Source organism: Balaenoptera physalus (genome assembly GCF_965194825.1).
Source record: "Balaenoptera physalus genome assembly, chromosome: 19".
NCBI classification, from domain to species: Eukaryota; Metazoa; Chordata; class Mammalia; order Artiodactyla; family Balaenopteridae; genus Balaenoptera; species Balaenoptera physalus.
Genome location: NC_138900.1, coordinates 5,883,614 through 5,902,206, shown reverse-complemented (window position 1 = coordinate 5,902,206; position 18,593 = coordinate 5,883,614). Strand labels below are relative to the sequence as shown.

Genomic DNA, 18,593 nt, shown 5'->3' with positions numbered 1-18,593 from the left:
TGTCAAGGACCCCAATCCACAGGCACAAGGTCCTGAGCCTTAGGCCAGCAGGGCACCTAAGTCGGAGGGGCTTCAGAAGGCTTTCTTTTTTAATGTTGTCATGGTATCTAATTTTGTCTGCTTTTACATTTGACCTTCTTTCTCTATCCTTATAATTCAGATGCATATATTATAAAGAGCATATACTTGGAATAAGAATCCAAGCTGACTCTCTGTTTTTAACTGAAGCATTTATCCAATATAGTCAATGTAGGTACCCCACGTTACATTTTATTTTCTATATGTGCCACCAATTTCACATTATTTTATCTCTCCATTCTTGTCTTCTTTTGATTTACTAAGCTTTTTATAGGATACTTTTAAAGACTTCTAGTTTGTAAGTCATACATTGTGATTCTATTCTTGTCGTCATTACCATAAAATTCCTGCATGCATAATTAACCTATTAAAGTAAATGAAAACCTCTATCTGTTCCTGGATAATCTGCAGATATTAGGAAATGTAAAGTCCACTTACCTCTCCCTGCCCCCAGCTTTGGACTTAGCTGTTGCTATTGTCAGGAAATCTTTTTAAGTTTTTGGTCGCACCCCACAGCATGTGGGATCTTAGTTCCCTGACCAGGGATCGAACCCACGCCCCCTGCATTGGAAGGCCGAGTCTTAACCACTGGACCTCTGGGGAAATCCCTATTGTCAGGAATTTTTAAACTATCTTCTATTGTTATTCTACAGGTAAAGAACCCCCCATTTATTTGTTCTAAATTGTATTGCTTCCTCATTTTTGAATTATCTTTATAGAGTATAGGTTATAAAATTATATTTCAAGATAGTATTTGCTTTCTTCTGCTCTCCATGGTGCTACTTGATAAGTCAGTCAAACTGCTCTTCTTTGGAAGGTAATTGGTCTTTTTTATATATAAATTTATTTATTTTATTTTATTTATTTATTGGCTGCGTTGGGTCTTCGTTGCTGCACGTGGGCTTTTCTCTAGTTGCGACGAGCGGGGGCTACTCTTTGTTGTGGTGCGCGGCCTTCTCATTGCGGTGGCTTCTCTTGTTGCAGAGCATGGGCTCTAGGCGCACGGGCTTCAGTAGTTGTGGCACATGGGCTTAGTTGCTCTGCGGCATGTGGGATCTTCCCAGACCAGGGATCGAACCTGTGTCCCCTGCATTGGTGGGCGGATTCTTAACAACTGTGCCACCAGGGAAGTCCCCATGAAGGACTTTAAATGCTGGGACAGATGCTTGCAATGTACTAAGACCAGGAAGCCACAAACAGGTTTGTGCAGGAGAGTAAGGGTCAGCCCTCTGGCTGTTGGGAAGATCCCTTTAGGGTCCATAAATGAGATAGGGAAGGGATTGGAGGTCCGGAAGTGAAGGAAATGTGCTGCAAGAATTGACAGATAAAAGTGAGGCAGGGAGATAAAGATTATGAACCGAATGTCAGGCTGAGGGGCTGATCTCTCCCTGGGGAGGCTTCGAAGAGTTCTGGGAAGGAGAATGACATCAACAAGTTGCCACCCTTTCCTCTGTGCCTGTTGTAAAAAAATAATAAAATGAAGCCTCAATTTAATAGAGTCAGGAGACCAGAGGGGGAGCTCTCACCCCCTGTGATGATAGTAGAGCCCAACAGGAAGAAGAGAGACTGCTCTTCTTTCCTGGCAAGGGCTCAGCCAATGAAAAGCCAGGGACCCTTTGTTTACTCTAGCCCCCAACTTCCTTTGCCCCTCTGTAAAAGCGTTCTCCTTCCCTTGCCGTGTCAGCACTTGCGCATGGCTCACAATGGTTGCAGACCCCAAGTTGCCATGCTCAGGTAATGCGGAATAAACCCATGTTTGCTGGAGAAATGTTTGGCCGTCGATTTTTTTCAGGTCAACACTAGTCACCCCCAGCCTCAGGAGAACTTGCCAGGAGGACCTTTCTGTTCGAGGAAGAGAAACCAGCAGACACTAAGCGCACGCCACATGACGGGACCTCTGTTGGTTGATTTTTATGTGTTCTTTCTTTAATTCTCACACAGCTTTGAGGTGTAAGACACATGATCTCTGATTTACAGAACGGAAAACTGAGACACAGAGAGATGAAGTGAATTGCTTGCTAACGATGCCTTAGGAAGTGCTGGAACCTGCATTTGATTGAGCCCAAGTCTCTCTAATCCTATCACCTGTCTTCTTTCTGCTCTACCTGGGGACACTCATACAGTAGTTAATGCTAACACTGCCACAAAGGCTTCATCAACTAGTCCCTGACTTATCCTCTTCCCCACAGAGGCTGTGATTCCTCCAGCCAGGACCAAGCTCTGGGCGAGTACTCATTAGCTTGTTTTGATCTCTGAGTACTCGGTGGTGCTGGTGGCCTCCTGGTCCAAAGGCTCCCAAGACTTCATCCCGTGAAAGCTGAGGGAGGCGTAATGGAGCTCCTGTTGCTCCCCTGAAGGCAGGGCATCCTCTGCAGGGGACGACGTCTGGTCTGGGGGGCCGTCTGGCCAGGGCTTTTGCCTGGAACCCTGAGTAAAGGGGAGAAAAGGGAGTCAGAGAAGGAGTAAGGCAGGCACTTTCCCCTCCAAGGGAAAGTCAGCCTGATGGGACATTTATTCATTCATCTTCTTATTCCACACGTGTTTCCTATGCACGCAAATATTCACTCATTCATTTACAATTTTGTAATACTAAGACTGATTAGGCCATATCAAGGGCTTACGAATCGTATTTCACCTTCACAAAAAGCCCCAGTATGATTGATACTCTCATTATCCCCATTTTACAGGTAGGGAAACTGAGGTGGGGAGAGGTAAAGTAACTTGCCCAAGGTCACTCATATGGTAAATGGCAGAGCCAGGACTCAAACCCAGGTCTGCTGGGTTATTGACAGTGTCTCCCATGCCAAGTCCTGGGCGAGGGGCCAGATGGACTGTGTGAGAAAACAGACACGGACCCTGACCTCGGGCAGCTTACAGTCTGCTAGGAGCACTGGATTAGAGACAAGTAAACAAAGGAAATTTCTAACTTCGCGGTGTGTTGTGAGATAGCTTATGCAGAAACCAGAAAAGAGATGGCAGTTCTGGCTTCCCTGGTGGTGCAGTGGTTAAGAATCCGCCTGCCGATGCAGGGGACACAGGTTCAAGCCCTGGTCCAGGAAGATCCCACATGCCACGGAGCAACTAAGTCCGTGCGCCACAACTACTGAGTCTGCGCTCTAGAGCCTGCGAAACACAACTACTGAGCCCGTGTGCCGTAACTACTGAGCCCCCGTGCCACAACTACTGAAGCATGCATGCCTAGAGCCCGTGCTCCGCAACAAGAGAAGCCACCGCAACGAGAAGCCCAGACACCACAACGAAGAGTAGCCCCCGCTCTCCGCAACTAGAGAAAGCCCGCACGCAGCAACGAAGACCCAACACAGCCAAAAATAAATAAATAAATAATTTTTAAAAAGAGATGGCAATTCTGGATCCTGGGCCTGGGCTCCGTAAAACAAAAATGAAAATAAAGCAGGACCCAAGTCTCCCAGCAAAGATGGTACCCAGACACTGGTAAGTCATTCCCTTTTCTCTCTCAAGTCTGCCCACACCCCTACATCATCATGCTCTAGAAGAGTGTGTTGAAAGCAACATTAGCCTTCAAAAGTAGCTCAGAAAGAAAAAAAAAAAAACGAGTTCCAGGTTAGGAACAAATGGTTTTATGACCTCAGAAAAAAAATAGACCCAGACAGAGCTGCCCATATCAGACGTGAGCAAGGTAAAATGAAATGACAAAGCAGCTAGGTGTATTGACGCTACTGCAGCCAAAGAGGGAGAAATAAGGATGTGTGTCCATTAATAATAGCCTTACCATATATTAAGAAGGGATTAAATTGATCATCATAAGGCAACATGCAGCTCAGATTAATAAACAGGAGAAAGTGATATGTGCATTCTTTCATTCAATACCTCTTTGCCGAGTGCTGGCTATGACTTAGGTGCCGTTCTTGCAAATGAGGACATAAGAGGAACTGAAACAGCCCCAAATACCTGCCTTCATGCAGTTCCTTATTAGAGTGGGGAATAGTAACATTAGGTAACAGTTGTAAGCAATTTCCCCATGACCTAGGCACATTTCTAAGCATTTCTCGTAACAACCCAATGAAACAGGTACCACCATATCCACGGTCTCATTTCCAGAAGAGAAAATAAAGAAACAGAGAGGTTAACTAACTTGTCCAAGGTCACACAGCTTGGAAGTGGTTGGATCGAGGACTTGAACACAGGAAGTTGAACTCCAGGGCCTATGAAGCTCATCGCTTTACTATTCTGCCTACAGTATGAAAGTTACAGAAAGGTTGAGAGTAAAATAATGGGGAAAACAAAGCTCTCTGTCACGGTTCCTGTCAAGACAGTGAATTCACACATGCCACTGGCTCTATTCACCAAGATCCAACAATAGAAGAACTACAGATGGAACTCCAGGATGACAAAGTTTTATAAATCAATTAGTCGATTGCTTGATTAATCAGTTGATCACACCGAAGTCCCTGGGGGGGAAGTAAAGGCTAATGTGAACAAATGGGGTCGGGGAGGTGATGTGCTGCAGCCCAGGGCTGGGGAATCTGCCTTGTTGATGAGAGGATGTTTCCCCTCAAATGTGCCTGAATTCTGCTCCTTTCTCTCTTCTACTCTTGCCTTGGGACAATCATTGCCTGCAGAATTCAGAGAGTGTGGACAGGGCAGTGATATGCAGGTGCCCAGAGGTAAGTACTGGATAAGCACCGTAGTTTCCCTGGAGTGAGGAGAAGGAAAGCAGAGATGGAGCCTCACTGGCCTTTGGGATTTTTGTCATCATTTTCTCCTTTCCAAACTCCAGAGTCTAGTGGATCAAAATCCCTGAAGAGTCCCTGCCCAAAGCTCCTTCTCTCTGAGGGTCAGAAGGCAAAGGGGTGACTTAAGCTGCTTTCTTGCGGGGACAGGAAGTGGGAATGATGGGCAGTGGTTTTGGTGCCTGGGGGAGCTCCACCCTGGGGCTGGTCCCCGTTGCTCCTTTGAGCTGACACAGACTATCATCTGCCCTTCACCTTCACCCAATCAATACTCCAGACAGAGTAACTAACATCTCCAGGGGAATATGCCCTCCCAGCTCACAGGACTGGACACCTGTGGAGTGTAAATGTCCCAGAAGGAAAACAAACCAACGGAACCTGGGAACTTCCTGTACCTCCAAAGCACAAGCATTAGAACACTTTGATCAAGGGTTTAAACTAAGCACGCTAAATGCACTAAGAGAAGTGAGTGATGATATTACCATCATGAAAGTGAGAATAAGAAATTAGGTACATCAGTCAATAACTCTGCAATATCTTTGTATGGTGACATATTGTAACTAGACATCATGGTGATCATTTTGAAACATACAGAAATATTGAATCACTATGTTGTGTAACAGGAACTAACATAGTGTTGTCGGTCAATTATACTTCAAAAATGAACAAACAAGCAAACTCATAGAAAAAGAGATCAGATTTGTGGTGATCAGAGGTGGGAGACTGGGGGAGGGGGAATTGGATGACAGTGGTCAAAAGGTACAAACTTCCAGTAATAAGATAAATAAGTACTAGAAATGTAATGTACAACAGGATGATTATAATTGACACTGCTCTATGTTATATATGAAAGTTATTAAGTGAGTAAATCCTGAGTTCTCATCACAAGGAAAAATTTTTTCTATTTCTTTAATTTTGTATCTATATGAGATGATGGATGTCTGCTAAACGTACTGTGCTAATCATTTCATGATGTATGTGAGTCAAATCATTATTCTGTACACCTTAAACTTATACAGTGCTGTATGTCAAATATATCTCAAAACTGCGAGGAAAAAAAGGAAATTATATACATCAGAAATTATGTACATAAAATGTAAAACAAGAAGTCATGTAATCACGTAAATTATGTGAGAAGGAAATGTGTATGCAGTTCTGTAAAAAGTGGAAATATTATGTCTGAAAAATAGAATAGGAAGAACCCAGTGGCGGAATGAAGAATAGAATGAATACAATTGAAGGCACGTCAGTGAGCTGGAAGGGCCTTTGACGTCTCCCCTAGAAGGAAGTAGGGAAGGATGAAGAACACAACATATGAAAAGAATAGTTGGGACTTCCCTGGTGGTCCAGTAGGTAAGACTCTGCGCTCCCAATTAAGGGGGCCAGGGTTCAATCCCTCTTCGGGGAACTAGATCCCGCATGCGTGCTGCAACTAGAACCTGGCACAGCCAAAATCAATATTTTTTTAAAAAAAGAAAAAAAAAGTTACAATAGATAGAGGACAGAAATAGAAAATCTCAACTCAGATTATAATAGTCCCCAAATGATATGCTTTTTTTTTTTTTTTTTTGGCCACGCCACATGGCATGTGGGATCTTAGTTCCCCAACCAGGGATCCAACCCTCCGCCCCTGCATTGGAAGCATGGAGTCTTAACTACTGGACCGCCAGGGAAATCCCAACAGTCCCCAAATGAGATAAAAAGGAAATTAAAAGAAGAAGAAATATTTGGACAAAAATAGTGGAGATAAAATTGCCAGAATTAAAGAAAAAATGAACCACTTCAGCTCAAAGGACCCCCAAAACACAAGAAAACAGACAAGGAAAAGCCCACATCCAAATAGAGTATTCTTAAGAATATCAAAACCAAGGAGAAACGTATAAGCCTTTCCAGGGAGAATGAGTGGATTACCTACCAATGTGCGAGACCTAAGATTTCTAACAGCGATACTGGGTACAAGAAACAATGAATAAAGTGTTCAAAGCATTGAAGCGAAATCACCTTGATCCTGGAATTAATATCCTGCCAAATGAAATTCAACTGTAGGGGCATAAAAATATTTTCAGACACAAGTCTTAATACAGGAAAACCCAAGTGAGAACACGTTGGGAGGAAGAATTCAAATAAAAAGAATTCAAATAAAAATAACAAAACTAAGAAACCACACGCAAGAAATATAGGATACAAAGGTGTTCAAATACCTCAGGAAAATGTGTACCTGTATATATATTTTTTAAAAGACCAGAGAATGGAAAAATGTTAAGTGTGTTCATAATTACCCAGAATGAAAACTGGAGATCTAGAAAAAGAACCAACATTACAGTAGAAGGTGGACAGAGGGGAAACCAATAGATATAAAAGCACTCGGGTTCTTTTTGTTAGGTGTAAGACAGAGATATTAAATTTTTAAATAAGAAAGGAGAAAATGAAATATTGAAAAAAAATGGAACCAAACAGAAGAAAGAGGTAAAATAGTACAAAGAAATCCACATGTATCAATAACCACAATAAATACAAATAGAGTGAACTCAACAGAGGATGTCAAATTGGACTTTTTAAAACCTGGTTATATACTATTTAAAAGAATCACTGCCAAAGCATAAATAAAATGTTGGAGGGGGGCGGGGAGAGGAAAGGATGGAGAAATCCTTTCTAACTGACCAATGACAAATTGGTGTATCTGTTTTAAGATCTAACCAAATAGACTTTAAAACAAAAAGTATCAGTAGGCACAAAGATGATCACTACATGTGATTAAGTGTGATAAAATGTTCAATTCACTAAGATACAATACTTCTAAAATATACAGTTTTAATTTAAAAATACATCAATTATAAGAAATATATTTGATTGAACTCCAGGGAAAAATTGACAAGTAAACTATCATAATGTAAGATTTCAAATATTGATAGGTCAGGAAGACCTATTAGGAAAGATATGGATTTGGATTTGAACAATACAGTTAACACACTGGCCTACTCATCTTACCTGGAACTTATGAAATAGGAAATATATTTTTTTCTGAAGCATATAGGAAATATTTACAAACATTCATCACATACCAGGCCACAGATCAAGTCTCAACAAATTTAAAAAATAGGTATCATAAAAACCATGCACTCTGAGAAAAAACTCAATTTAGTTAGAATTTAAGGATGGAAAGATGTTTTAAAATCCCCATACATTTGGAATTTTTTAAAAATCCCCAATAATTTAAGATTCCAGAAAGAAATCACAATAGGGTTTTAGCAATATTTAGAACTGAATGATCTTAAAATAACACATTTCAAAATGTGTGGAATGAAATTAAAGTCATATTCTGAGAGAAATTTATCCAAAAATACTTTTATAATGAAAGAAGTGTGCTATATATTAATAAGCTAAGTATCCAGCTTAAAAACATAGTGAAAGAACATTGGAATAAACCAAAGCAAGTCAAAGGGAGGTGCTAAGGAAATAAGAATAAAAATAAATAAAATGAAAAACAAAGATACAGTGAGAAATCAACAATCCCCAAAGCTGTTTTTTTAAAACTAATAATAAAAAATAGGCAAACGATTACCAAGAATTGTCTAGGAAAAAAAAAAAAGAGGGACTTCCCTGGCAGTCCAGTGGTTAAGACTCTGTGCTCCCAACGTAGGGGCTGCAGATTTGATCCCTGGTTGGGGAACTAAGATCCCCCAGGCCGCACCGAGCGGCCAAAAAAAAAAAAGTCACAAAAAACTGATGTCAGGAATGTAAAAGGGGAAGTAATCCTAATTAAACAGTATGCAATTAAGAGACTACTACCCATAACCTTTTGTCAAAAAATTATAAAACTTAGATTAAATGAACAAATTTTTAGGGAAAGAAAAGCTCACTAACGGACACATAAAATGACTGAATTAGGAAAACTGCACATAAAGACAAGAAGAGGCGCAGGTGGTGATACGAGCGACACATTAATCATTCAAGAAACGGGTCATTTCAGTTTTATACACTCTCAGATAATAGAAAAAATGGGAATATTCTCCAGTTCCTCACTATTATCTTGATACTCAAACAAGCAAACAACACGGAGAGAAAGGAATACAAGAGGTCCATTTTACTCTTGCATATATGTGCAAAAGTGCTCAACAAAAGATTAGCAAACTGAATCTACTAGGGTGTAAAAAAAACAAAAAAAACAAACAAAAAAACCCACACACACACTGAACAATTTGGTCTTTTCTCAGGAATGCTAGAGTAGTTTCATGTTACAAAAATCTTTAACTGTTTCATTCACCATTGGTAACAGATTGGGGGAAAATCATATTACTAGCTGTATCTGAAAAGTTCAACTGAGATGTATGATAAAAACTTAAAGTTATTTAGTGATAGAAAAGAACTTCCTTACCCTGATGAAGTTTAGGTTATCTACACTAAAAAACAAAACAAAAACCTACAGCAAAAACCAACTTAAATGGATTGGTTAAACTTAAATGGAATAGTGGGTGCCTTTCCTTCAAAGCCAGGAGTAATATAGGATACCCATGATCACCACTTCTATTCGGGTTTGGAATCTTAGCCAGGATATTAAGACAAGAAAAAAGAAGGAAATGCTTAGTTAGGATCAAAGGGAAGAAATAAGCTGTTATTATTTTGCAGATAATATGATCATTGAATTTGAAATCCTCAAAGATTCTGAGTGGCACCCAAGACCAACCTGTAATATTTTTTAGATTGCAAAAATCCATTAAAAATACTTCTATGTTGGGACTTCCCTGGCAGTCCAGTGGTTAAGACTCTGCCCTCCCACTGCAGGGGGCACGGGTTCGATCCCTGATCAGGGAACTAAGATCCTGCATGTCATGCCACACGATGTGGCCAAAAAAAAAAAAAAAGTCTATAACAAATTATTAGAACTAACAGGAGAGCTTAGCAAATTGGAAGAATATAAAATCAACCAAATAAGTCATTACATTTCACTCACTGCTGCACCTACTGAGAGAATAAAGATAATTCTCGGCACACAGACAGATGACACCCCAGTAGAGGTAGGTGTCACTGTGAAGAGATACACATTGATAGTGAAGGCCAGGGAGGAGCAGGAAATACTGAGGAGCTCAGTCTGGCCACCGAGTGGACATGCCCAGGGCTCCCACTGCAGGAGAAGACGCCCACATCACTCACCCAGGCGATGGTACCCATGACGGGGTCTTCACCATCCACGCCCTCTGGTCTCCTGGCTGCCTGCTTTCTGCGGGCTTTCACTCTAAGAGAAGAAAACAATGTAAGAGAAGAGAAGAAACTGCAGCCAGGACGGCTCGGGCAAAGGTAAGCAGGCTGTCCCCACTCCCTGGTAAGACAACTGAGGCATCCGGACCCTGGAACCGGACTCGGAGGCCTTCCTGACGTGCAAGTGAGTGCTTCAACCTCTTGGATGACCAGGACCTTGGCCAAGACTGAATTTCCATCACTAAACACCCCACTTACACATGAAAACTTGCACATGAATGTTATTATTATTGGCAAATGATAGCCAAAAAGTGGAAACAACCCAAATGTCCATCAGTGGATGAACGGATGAGTAGAAATGTGCTCCATTCATACAAGGGAACATTATTTGGAAATAAAAAGGAACGAAGTACTGACACGTGCCACGACATGCACGAACCTTGAAAACATCACGCTAAGCGAAAGAAGTCAGTCACAAGGGACCACGTATTTTATGATTCCACTTATATGAAATGTCCAGAATAGAGGGACTGAAAACAGATTAGTGGTTGTCTAGGGCAGGGGACGGATCGGATGGGATGACAAGGGGTGTGGGTTTCCTTTTGGTTTCATTTCATGGGCTAATGAAAAAGTTCTATCAAAATCACGGTGATGGACACACAACTCTGAATAGACTAAAAGCCAATGAATTGTACACCTTAAATGTATGGGAATTCTATCTCACGAAGGCTGTTACCCATTCCCCACCCCCTGCAAAAAAAAAGACCCCCTCTGGATCTAGTCTACTCAGCTCTGCCTTTCTGGGATTAAGTGACCTTTCTCTGGACTGCCTACCACACACCTCCCTGTATGCCTCCCCAAGAACACAGGCTTACATGCAAAAGAAGATAAGGCACAAGCACAGTGACAGCAGGACCATGGCACCAGCACCTGCAAGGGCCCCACCAAGCACTCCGGTCAGGGATGCCGGTTTCCCTGCAGAGGAGAGGGCTGTGAGATGAGCTCACTCCCGGGAGTCAGTCTCTTGCCTTCCCACCTCCTTGCGGAACTTGCTGGAGAAGCCCTTCAGGTCTGAGATGCAGCAGCCTGCCCGAGCAACCGCCTTCTGTCCAGGCCCCAGCCCCGCTCCCACCAGGCATCGTCTTCTAGGACCTTAACTCCTTTCCCCCTAAGCCTCTGCCCCCAACAGGCCCCCTGACCTGGCAGCAGCAGGACAGTGGCGCTCTGGGCCCCGTGGACGTTCTGGGCCTCACAGCTGAGTCTGAGGCCAGAGCTGAGCCCCTCGCTGAGGCTCAGGGAGCTGTTGGCCCAGGGCCCAGACGAGCTGGAGGTGACCTTGAAGGAGGCGTTGCTGAAATTCCCCTCCAGCAGCCCCTCCCCCAGCCGCCAGCGCAGGGAGGGGGCCGGCTGAGCTCGGCAGAAGCAGCTGCAATGCAGACCCTCATCCTCCGGGGAGCAGGAGGGTCCCAGCAGCTGCGGGGGGTCTGTACAGAGGAAGGAGAAGGGTCAGCGGTGCCTCTCCCCTCACCTGGGCCCAAGTGTCCTGCCCCCAGGTGCCCCCACACTCACAGACCACGGAGAGGCTCACGGAGGTATTTTGAGAGCCCAGAGGGTTCTGAGCTCGGCAGGTGAATTCTCCTTCTGCAGCGCCTAAGCCTGGCAGCTCCAGGATCTTGGTGCTGGAGATGCGGGTGGCGTTCAGGGCTGGGGACGGCCGGAACCAGCCCAGCCGTGCGGGGGGGTTGCTGTCAGCCACACACAGCAGCCGCAGCGCCGGGCTCTCCGAGATGAGAAGCGCCGAGGCCCTGTTCTGCAGAGCCTTGAGGGCTTTGGGGGAAAGTGCAGCGAGAGCTCGCGGACGCCGAGGTCTCATCCCTCCCGCCCTCCCAGGATCTAGTTGGCCTCTCCCTCTCCTCCCCTGGCCCGCTAGCTTGCTTCGGTGTGGCTTCCCAGGCTGGACCCTCACACCCGAAGGAGCTTGACCCAACGTGTCCGGGCCTCGTATCTTCAGGGGAGGCTCAGTGTCTCAGTGGGACGTGCCCGGGCTGCTTGGTGGAAAGAGCACAGAGAGCCTCAAGCCTTGGGAAGCTGAGGCAGTGAAGGCACCAGGAAATGGGCCTCAGGAGGCTTCTGTGGAGGAAAGCCACAGAGCAGAACCGTGGTGAAGCGAAATGGGCTTTGACCAGAGTGCGTGAGTGCGTATGTGTGTGGTGTGTATGTGTGTGTGGCCTGTATGTGTATGTCCATGCGTGTGTAGGTGCATGTGTGTGTATGTGTATTGCATGTGCATGTGTGTATGTGCATTTCTGTATGTGTCTGTGTGTATGTGTAGAGATGTGGATTGGATATGTGTGTATGTGCATGTATATATGTATGTGTGTGCATATATATATGTATGTGTGTGCATGTGTATATGTGTATTGAACCTGTGTGTGGACTAGTGCCTGGGAGGTGGGGGAGGGAGGGTGGTGATTTTTATCCTTGCTCTTCCCATACGTGATGGCATTCAAGCCCTAATCGCACCCTCTCTGCGTGGAGGTGGTCCCAGCAGCTGGACCCAGCCCTGGAGAAGAGCGGTCCTTCCCTACCTGTGACATTTCTGAAGCACAGGTTGATGCTGAGGTTCCATGGAGCATCTAGGATGGAAAGATACGGCCTTGCTTCAGAGGCGAGGAGTGGGATGCAAACTGACCCAGCACCCAAGGAAGGAAACCAGGGAGCGGGGATGGCTGCCCTTCATGGCCTCTCCCCACCTCGGCTCCCAACGCTCAGATCCATAAAAGAGTGAGCTGGCCCTCGTTCCATCCCTGCCCTCTACACACGCACACACACACACACACACAGCCGACTGCCCTCAGGGACCCAGCCCCCCTCCAAACTCACAGGAGACATTGAGGCGGATGGTTCTCTCCATGGTCACTTGATCTCCTTGGAGTTCCACACGACAGGTGAGGTTGGTGCCATGGTCCTGGCGCCTCGGGGTGAAGGTCAGCACCGAGGAGTGGAGGGTCTCTGGGTCCACGGCGTCAAGGGCATCCCCCGCCCAGGAGAATGAGAAAGCTCTTCCCCCATCACAGACTAGTGACAGGCGGCAGGTCAGGTTTGTGGGGCGGCCGGACGCCAGAGCCTCCAGAAAATGGATGTCAGGTTTCTGTGTTGGGGCTGAGGAGGACAGAGGGAGAGGCCTGGGCCCCGGGGGTGGGGGGCCCAGAGTGTGACCCTGAGAGGGACCAGTGCCTCAGAGCCACAGCTCACCCCAGGTCCTGTGTCTCTTCTGAACCCCTAAACCCCGAGACCTGGAGCAGGCAGTGGTCCTGTGTCCTGTTCCTGTTCTAATACGGGAGTCTCCACGTCCCAGGGTCCTCTCCTGGGCCCCTGCCATACCTGTCACCTGCAAATTCAGCTTCTTATCTCTGTAACTGTATTTCACATCGTCTGCCTCCACTCGGAAGAAGTAGACTCCTGTGTCGCTCATCCTGGCATCTCTGATGTTCAGGGACCAGTTCTTTTTCCTGGGGTCCCAGAGGAGGTGGAATCGGCCCTGGGTCTCTGGCTTCACTTGTCCCCCTGGGTTGTTTGTGGCCACAGGATTACTGCGGTGTATGTTGTCCCCTTCCCGGAACCAATAGATGACGGGTTCGCCAGAGTAGTACCACGACCTCCGAGGGTAGGAGAAGGAGAAGGGCACGTGGACGCCCAGGCACACCTGCACCGTCACTGATTCCTGCACTCGGAGCTCGTACCCTTGGTCGTCCTGCAGGGACCCTGGGGGACACAGAGGCTCCGCTGCAGCTGCAGCCCCTCCCCCACCCTCGCCGCCCCTCCTCCCTCGGCCCACTCACCCCCCCACAGCAGGGGCAGCAGGAGCAGGGGCACCATGTCCGCGTCCGCCAGCGCAGAGCCCGGGTCCAAGTGCCTCCGTCAGGGAAGGAGGCGCCGCGAATGTGGGGAGCGACCGAGGAAGCCCCAACCGGAAGCCAGTGGGTGACAGAGAGACAGCCTTGGCCCAGCACAGAAGGGGAACTTGGACGCCACAGGCCGTAGGGGTGAGGTGGGGACTGAGAAGTCACGCTGTCCCACCCTCTCCCCCCGCCCTACGCTGCAGGGGAAGATCCTGAGGCCCCCAGTGTCGGAGACGTTTCACCGCATGTGGCTCTGAAATGATCACCTTCCAAACGATGTTCACGTCCACAGTGGGATCGCCGAGGGGGCCAGTGCAAGCAGAAAAGAGAAACGGGGTCTAGCCCTGCTCATCCGGCGGGACCCACCCTGCGGCTGAGAAACACTGAACATTCTGGAAAAGAATATTGAAAATTTTCTCAAAACCATTCACGTTCTGGCAGGAAGGAAGTTTCCAGACCCAAACACAGTATAAGGTGGAACCCAGGAAGGAAAGCTGAGCATTAAAAGCTCCTTTACTCTGAAGGGTTTTCAAAACATGGCAAACGGGGGTGTTGGTCTTCATGGATCTAAGGGTCTTGTGGGACCAGCCGTGGAGCACAGGCCCACGAAAAACAGGGCGGGGAGGGGTGGGTAAAGGGAGACCCTTGCCCCATTCAGTGGGCACCCCGAAAGGCTAGACCACACAGAGAAGCATAATTCAGGACCCCTCACTCTGCACTGCCTTTTTTAAAAACCCCCAAGAAGGGCTCAAGCCACACGTGGAAATAACCTGTAAACTTGCTGCTCTCTAGAGAAGAAATTTCATAAAGGTTTCCCAAATTTGACAATGATGGTAAACATTTTAGACACTCCAGTAACAAGCTGTGGGATTGAAAGAAACTTTCTTTTACGTTTATATAGAAATACATCTATTTTTTAGTTTCTTAAACTCTAAAAATAAAAAGAAATTTCCATCAGTTGTGCCAGTGGAAATAATGTCTCTTCTTTCCATTCTCTCTATTTGAGATATAACATACTTATAATTAATAATATTAGTAGTATCATATTAATATTTATTAATATACAAGATAATTCTCCTATAAAGAATCAGCCCAAAAGTGTGGGGAACAGGTGTTACACAGGTGTGACACACAGGTGTGCCTTACTATTAAGAAAAGTAGTCTGTAATTTTTCTGAATTGACTTATCTTTTGGTTTGGAGCATTTTAGCTTTTATGATTGATGAACTATGTTTTCTTATTTGAAAAGAAACTAAGATGTGTGCCTACGTATGTGACCTTTAAGAAATATGTATATTTGGTCTTCACCCACAGTTCCTGACTCACAGCTCCTAGAACACCTGGAATTTTCTGATCCCATAGGACATATGGGAGCATCTTTTGCTATAAGATTTGGTCTTTGTTCTCAGTTCCTAAAAGCACTTTAGGGCCAAACAGGTGACATGGGTGTCCCATTTTGTACTTGGGTGCCACGTTTGTATTGTATTCAGTGACATTTTTTGTTCCGAGGAGGGATCTCAACATTTGTATAAATGTCAGGCTCCACAGAACCTAGGACTGGCCCTGCTGCTGGATCCAGGTGAACAAGAGGATGAGCTCTATCCCCTCACTCCACACCTGTTGCAGGGGACATTGCTGAACAAAGCAATGAGGGCTAGGTTCCACAGACTTGTGCTGCACAAATTCACAGCAGGTGGTGGTCTAGCAAATCTCAAGCTGGGATTATCGAAGAACAAGAAACAACAAGTGTTGGTGAGGATGTGGAATAACGGGAATCCTTGTACACTGTTGGTGGGAATGTGAATTGGTGCAGCCACTGTGGAGAACAGTATGAAGGTTCCTCAAAACTAAAAATAGAATCATCAAGCACTTTCGTTTTTGAGTACTTATCTTTAAAAACATGGAAACAACAATTTGAAAAGATATATGCACCCCCATGTTCATGGAAGCATTATTTACAATAGCTAAGACATGGAAAGAACTTACATGTCCATCGGTGGGTGAATGAATAAAGAAAATGTGCTATGTGTACACCATGGAGTATTCTTCAGCTATAAAAGAGAAGGAAATCCTGCTTTTGCAACACATGGGTGGGACATGAGGGCATTATGCTAAGTGAAATAAGTTAGACAGAGAAAGACAAATACCATATCATCTCATGTACATGTGGAATCTTAAAAAAAATCAAAAATCAAATAAACTCATGGATACAGAGAACTGATTTGTGGTTCCCAGAGGTGGAGAGTTGGGTCATGGGCAAAATGGGCAAAAGTGGTCGAAAGGTACAAACTTCCGGTATAAAATAAATCAATCATGGGGATGTAATGTACATCATGGTGACTAGACTTAATAATACTATTAACTATAATAGTATAGTTAAGAATACTGTACTGTATATTTGAAAGTTGCTAAAAGACTAGATCTTAAAAATTCTCATCACAAGAAAAAGTTTTTAGCTATATGTAGTGATGAATGTTAACTAGGTAGATTTGGTGATCATTTTGCAATATATACATGTGTCAAATCATTGTGTTGTACACCCGAAACTAACATAATGTTATATCTATATCTCAAAGAAAATATATATATATATAAAAGATTTTTAAATCTCAAGTTGGGTCCTTAGATTAGAGTGGTCCAAGGCTACCAGGCAGTGTTCCCTAGTTGAAAGGCTCCACTGGCCTTTAAACACCTGCTTAATGAATTACTTATGTTAAATCCCCTCTGCCGAAATACATAGTGTGGCTTTTATGTTCACTATTGGCCCTGGACTGATAAACTCTCAAGAGATGAAAAAAAAAAAAATGGGGTGATTTCAAATGCCCTTATGATAAAACTCACAGTCAACTGGAAGTAAAAGAGAAGTTCTCTAAAAAGATAAAGGGTGTCTTCAGAAACATCATATTTAATGGAGCAGCAAAGGTTCTACCCTAGGAAGGCAATAAATATAGGTAAAAGGTATAACAATTGACAGGAAAAATAAACCAAAGAGGTTTCTCTTCATAAAGGTTTATGCATACAGAAAAATCCAGAAGTATATACACACACATTTGGGGGCTTAATAAGAGAGCACAGGGCTTCCCTGGTGGTGCAGTGGTTAAGAATCCGCCTGCCAATGCAGGGGACACGGGTTCGAGCCCTGGTCCGGGAAGATCCCACACGCCGCGGAGCTACTAAGCCCATGCGCCACAGCTACTGAGCCTGTGCGCCTAGAGCCCATGCTCTGCAACGAGAGAAGCCACCGCAATGAGAAGCCTGCACACCGCAATGAAGAGTAGCCCCCGCTCGCTGCAACTAGAGAAAGCCCGCGAGCAGCAACAAAGACCCAATGCAGCCAAAAATAAAATAATAAATAAATACATTTTTAAAAAATAAATAAATGAGAGCACAATTACAAGAGACAAATTGCAAATTTTAAAAATCAATTGCATTCCCATATCACAGTAATAAATAACTGGAATTTTATGTGAGAGGCCATTGACAATAGCATCAAAAATTAGGATATACCTGACATTTAGAAAGGAATATAACAAAAGTATAATGTGCATGACCTCAGCGGAGGAAATTATAAATCGGTCTTGAAGGACATTAAAGACGGAAATAAATGCAAAAATATGCCACATTATAGGTGTGGAACAACAGAGTATAAATATGCATTCTACCCAAGTTCATCTGAGGAATGAAAACAATACGTCACCAAAACCCCAAGGGGATTTTTCTGTGGAATTCGATAACTCCATTGTAAAATTTATAATGAAGTAGACATTTCAAGGATAGCCAAGGTTACCAAGAAGAAGAACAATGTGTGAGGCACGGCTCTGCAAGATATCAATAAGTAGTACAACGTCGTAGAAGATAACTTATGTATAGAAAGAGGGATAGGCCGGTAGACCGATGGAACAGGAGAGGGAAGCTGGAAATAAACCTCAACCACAGGAAGCGTCCTGTGTGACAGAGAAGGTGATACGAAGAAGTGACAAAGAGATAGCCTTTTCACCAACTTTGTGGGCAATAAGGGATCTGAAACAGTCAAATGAAATTGCACCGCTAGCTCATACCAGGCACAAAATCAAGTGCAGATGCTCTGAAGACCTATTGTTTCGGAAAGACAAAACAATAGAGCTGTTAGAAGACAATCTAGCAGGAGGTGTCCATGAACTGGTGGTAGGGAAAGATTCCTGAACAAGACAGAAATAGCACCATCTATAAAAGAGAGACATTGAAAACTCGAACTGGATGAAAATGAAGAACTGTTCATAAAAGACACCACAAGAAGTGCCGAACCATCAGCCGTCAGGTGGGAGCAGGTACTTACAACACGTATAACCATCAAAGTGTCAGTATCCAGGATATAAGAATTTCTATGAATACATAAGGAAAAGGAAATACAGAAAAATGGGCGCAATTGAGCAGGGGCCTCAGAGAGGACAACATTCAACAAGGCCATCAATGAATGGAAAGCTGCTGCACCTCACTGCAATCAGGAAAGCGCACACATTAAGACAATAATAGGCTATTACTATACGTGCTCCAAGTTGGCACCTATTAAAGTACCTGCAAACACCAAGTATTAGGGAATGTGTGAAATATAAATTGGTCCAAGCATTTGAGAGGAAATCGGCATCATCCAAGTAACTGACGATGTGCTTGCATCAGGGCCCAGAAATTCCACTCCTTGGATGCATGTTCTAGAGCAGCCATGACCA

The 18,593-nt window shown here is 44.6% G+C and overlaps 1 protein-coding gene across 3 annotated transcripts; it reads right to left on the bottom strand.

Moving 5' to 3' along the window:
- Positions 1-1,982: 1,982 nt before the first annotated feature.
- SIGLEC5 (sialic acid binding Ig like lectin 5) lies at positions 1,983-13,949 on the bottom strand. Of its 3 annotated transcripts, none has more exons than XM_082437342.1 (9): positions 13,829-13,949; positions 13,371-13,751; positions 12,870-13,148; positions 12,575-12,622; positions 11,556-11,813; positions 11,186-11,470; positions 10,862-10,961; positions 9,942-10,023; positions 1,983-2,505 (listed from the first exon to the last, which is right to left on the bottom strand). In XM_082437342.1, exons 1-9 carry the CDS (start codon positions 13,863-13,865, stop codon positions 2,314-2,316), a joined length of 1,662 nt encoding a protein of 553 aa, XP_082293468.1. In that variant the 5' UTR covers positions 13,866-13,949; the 3' UTR covers positions 1,983-2,313. The 3 variants fall into 3 exon arrangements, with proteins under 3 accessions (XP_082293468.1, XP_082293469.1, XP_082293470.1); XM_082437343.1 differs by having other exon boundaries at positions 12,870-13,064; XM_082437344.1 differs by lacking the exon at positions 11,186-11,470.
- Between the last annotated feature and the right edge of the window lie 4,644 nt (positions 13,950-18,593).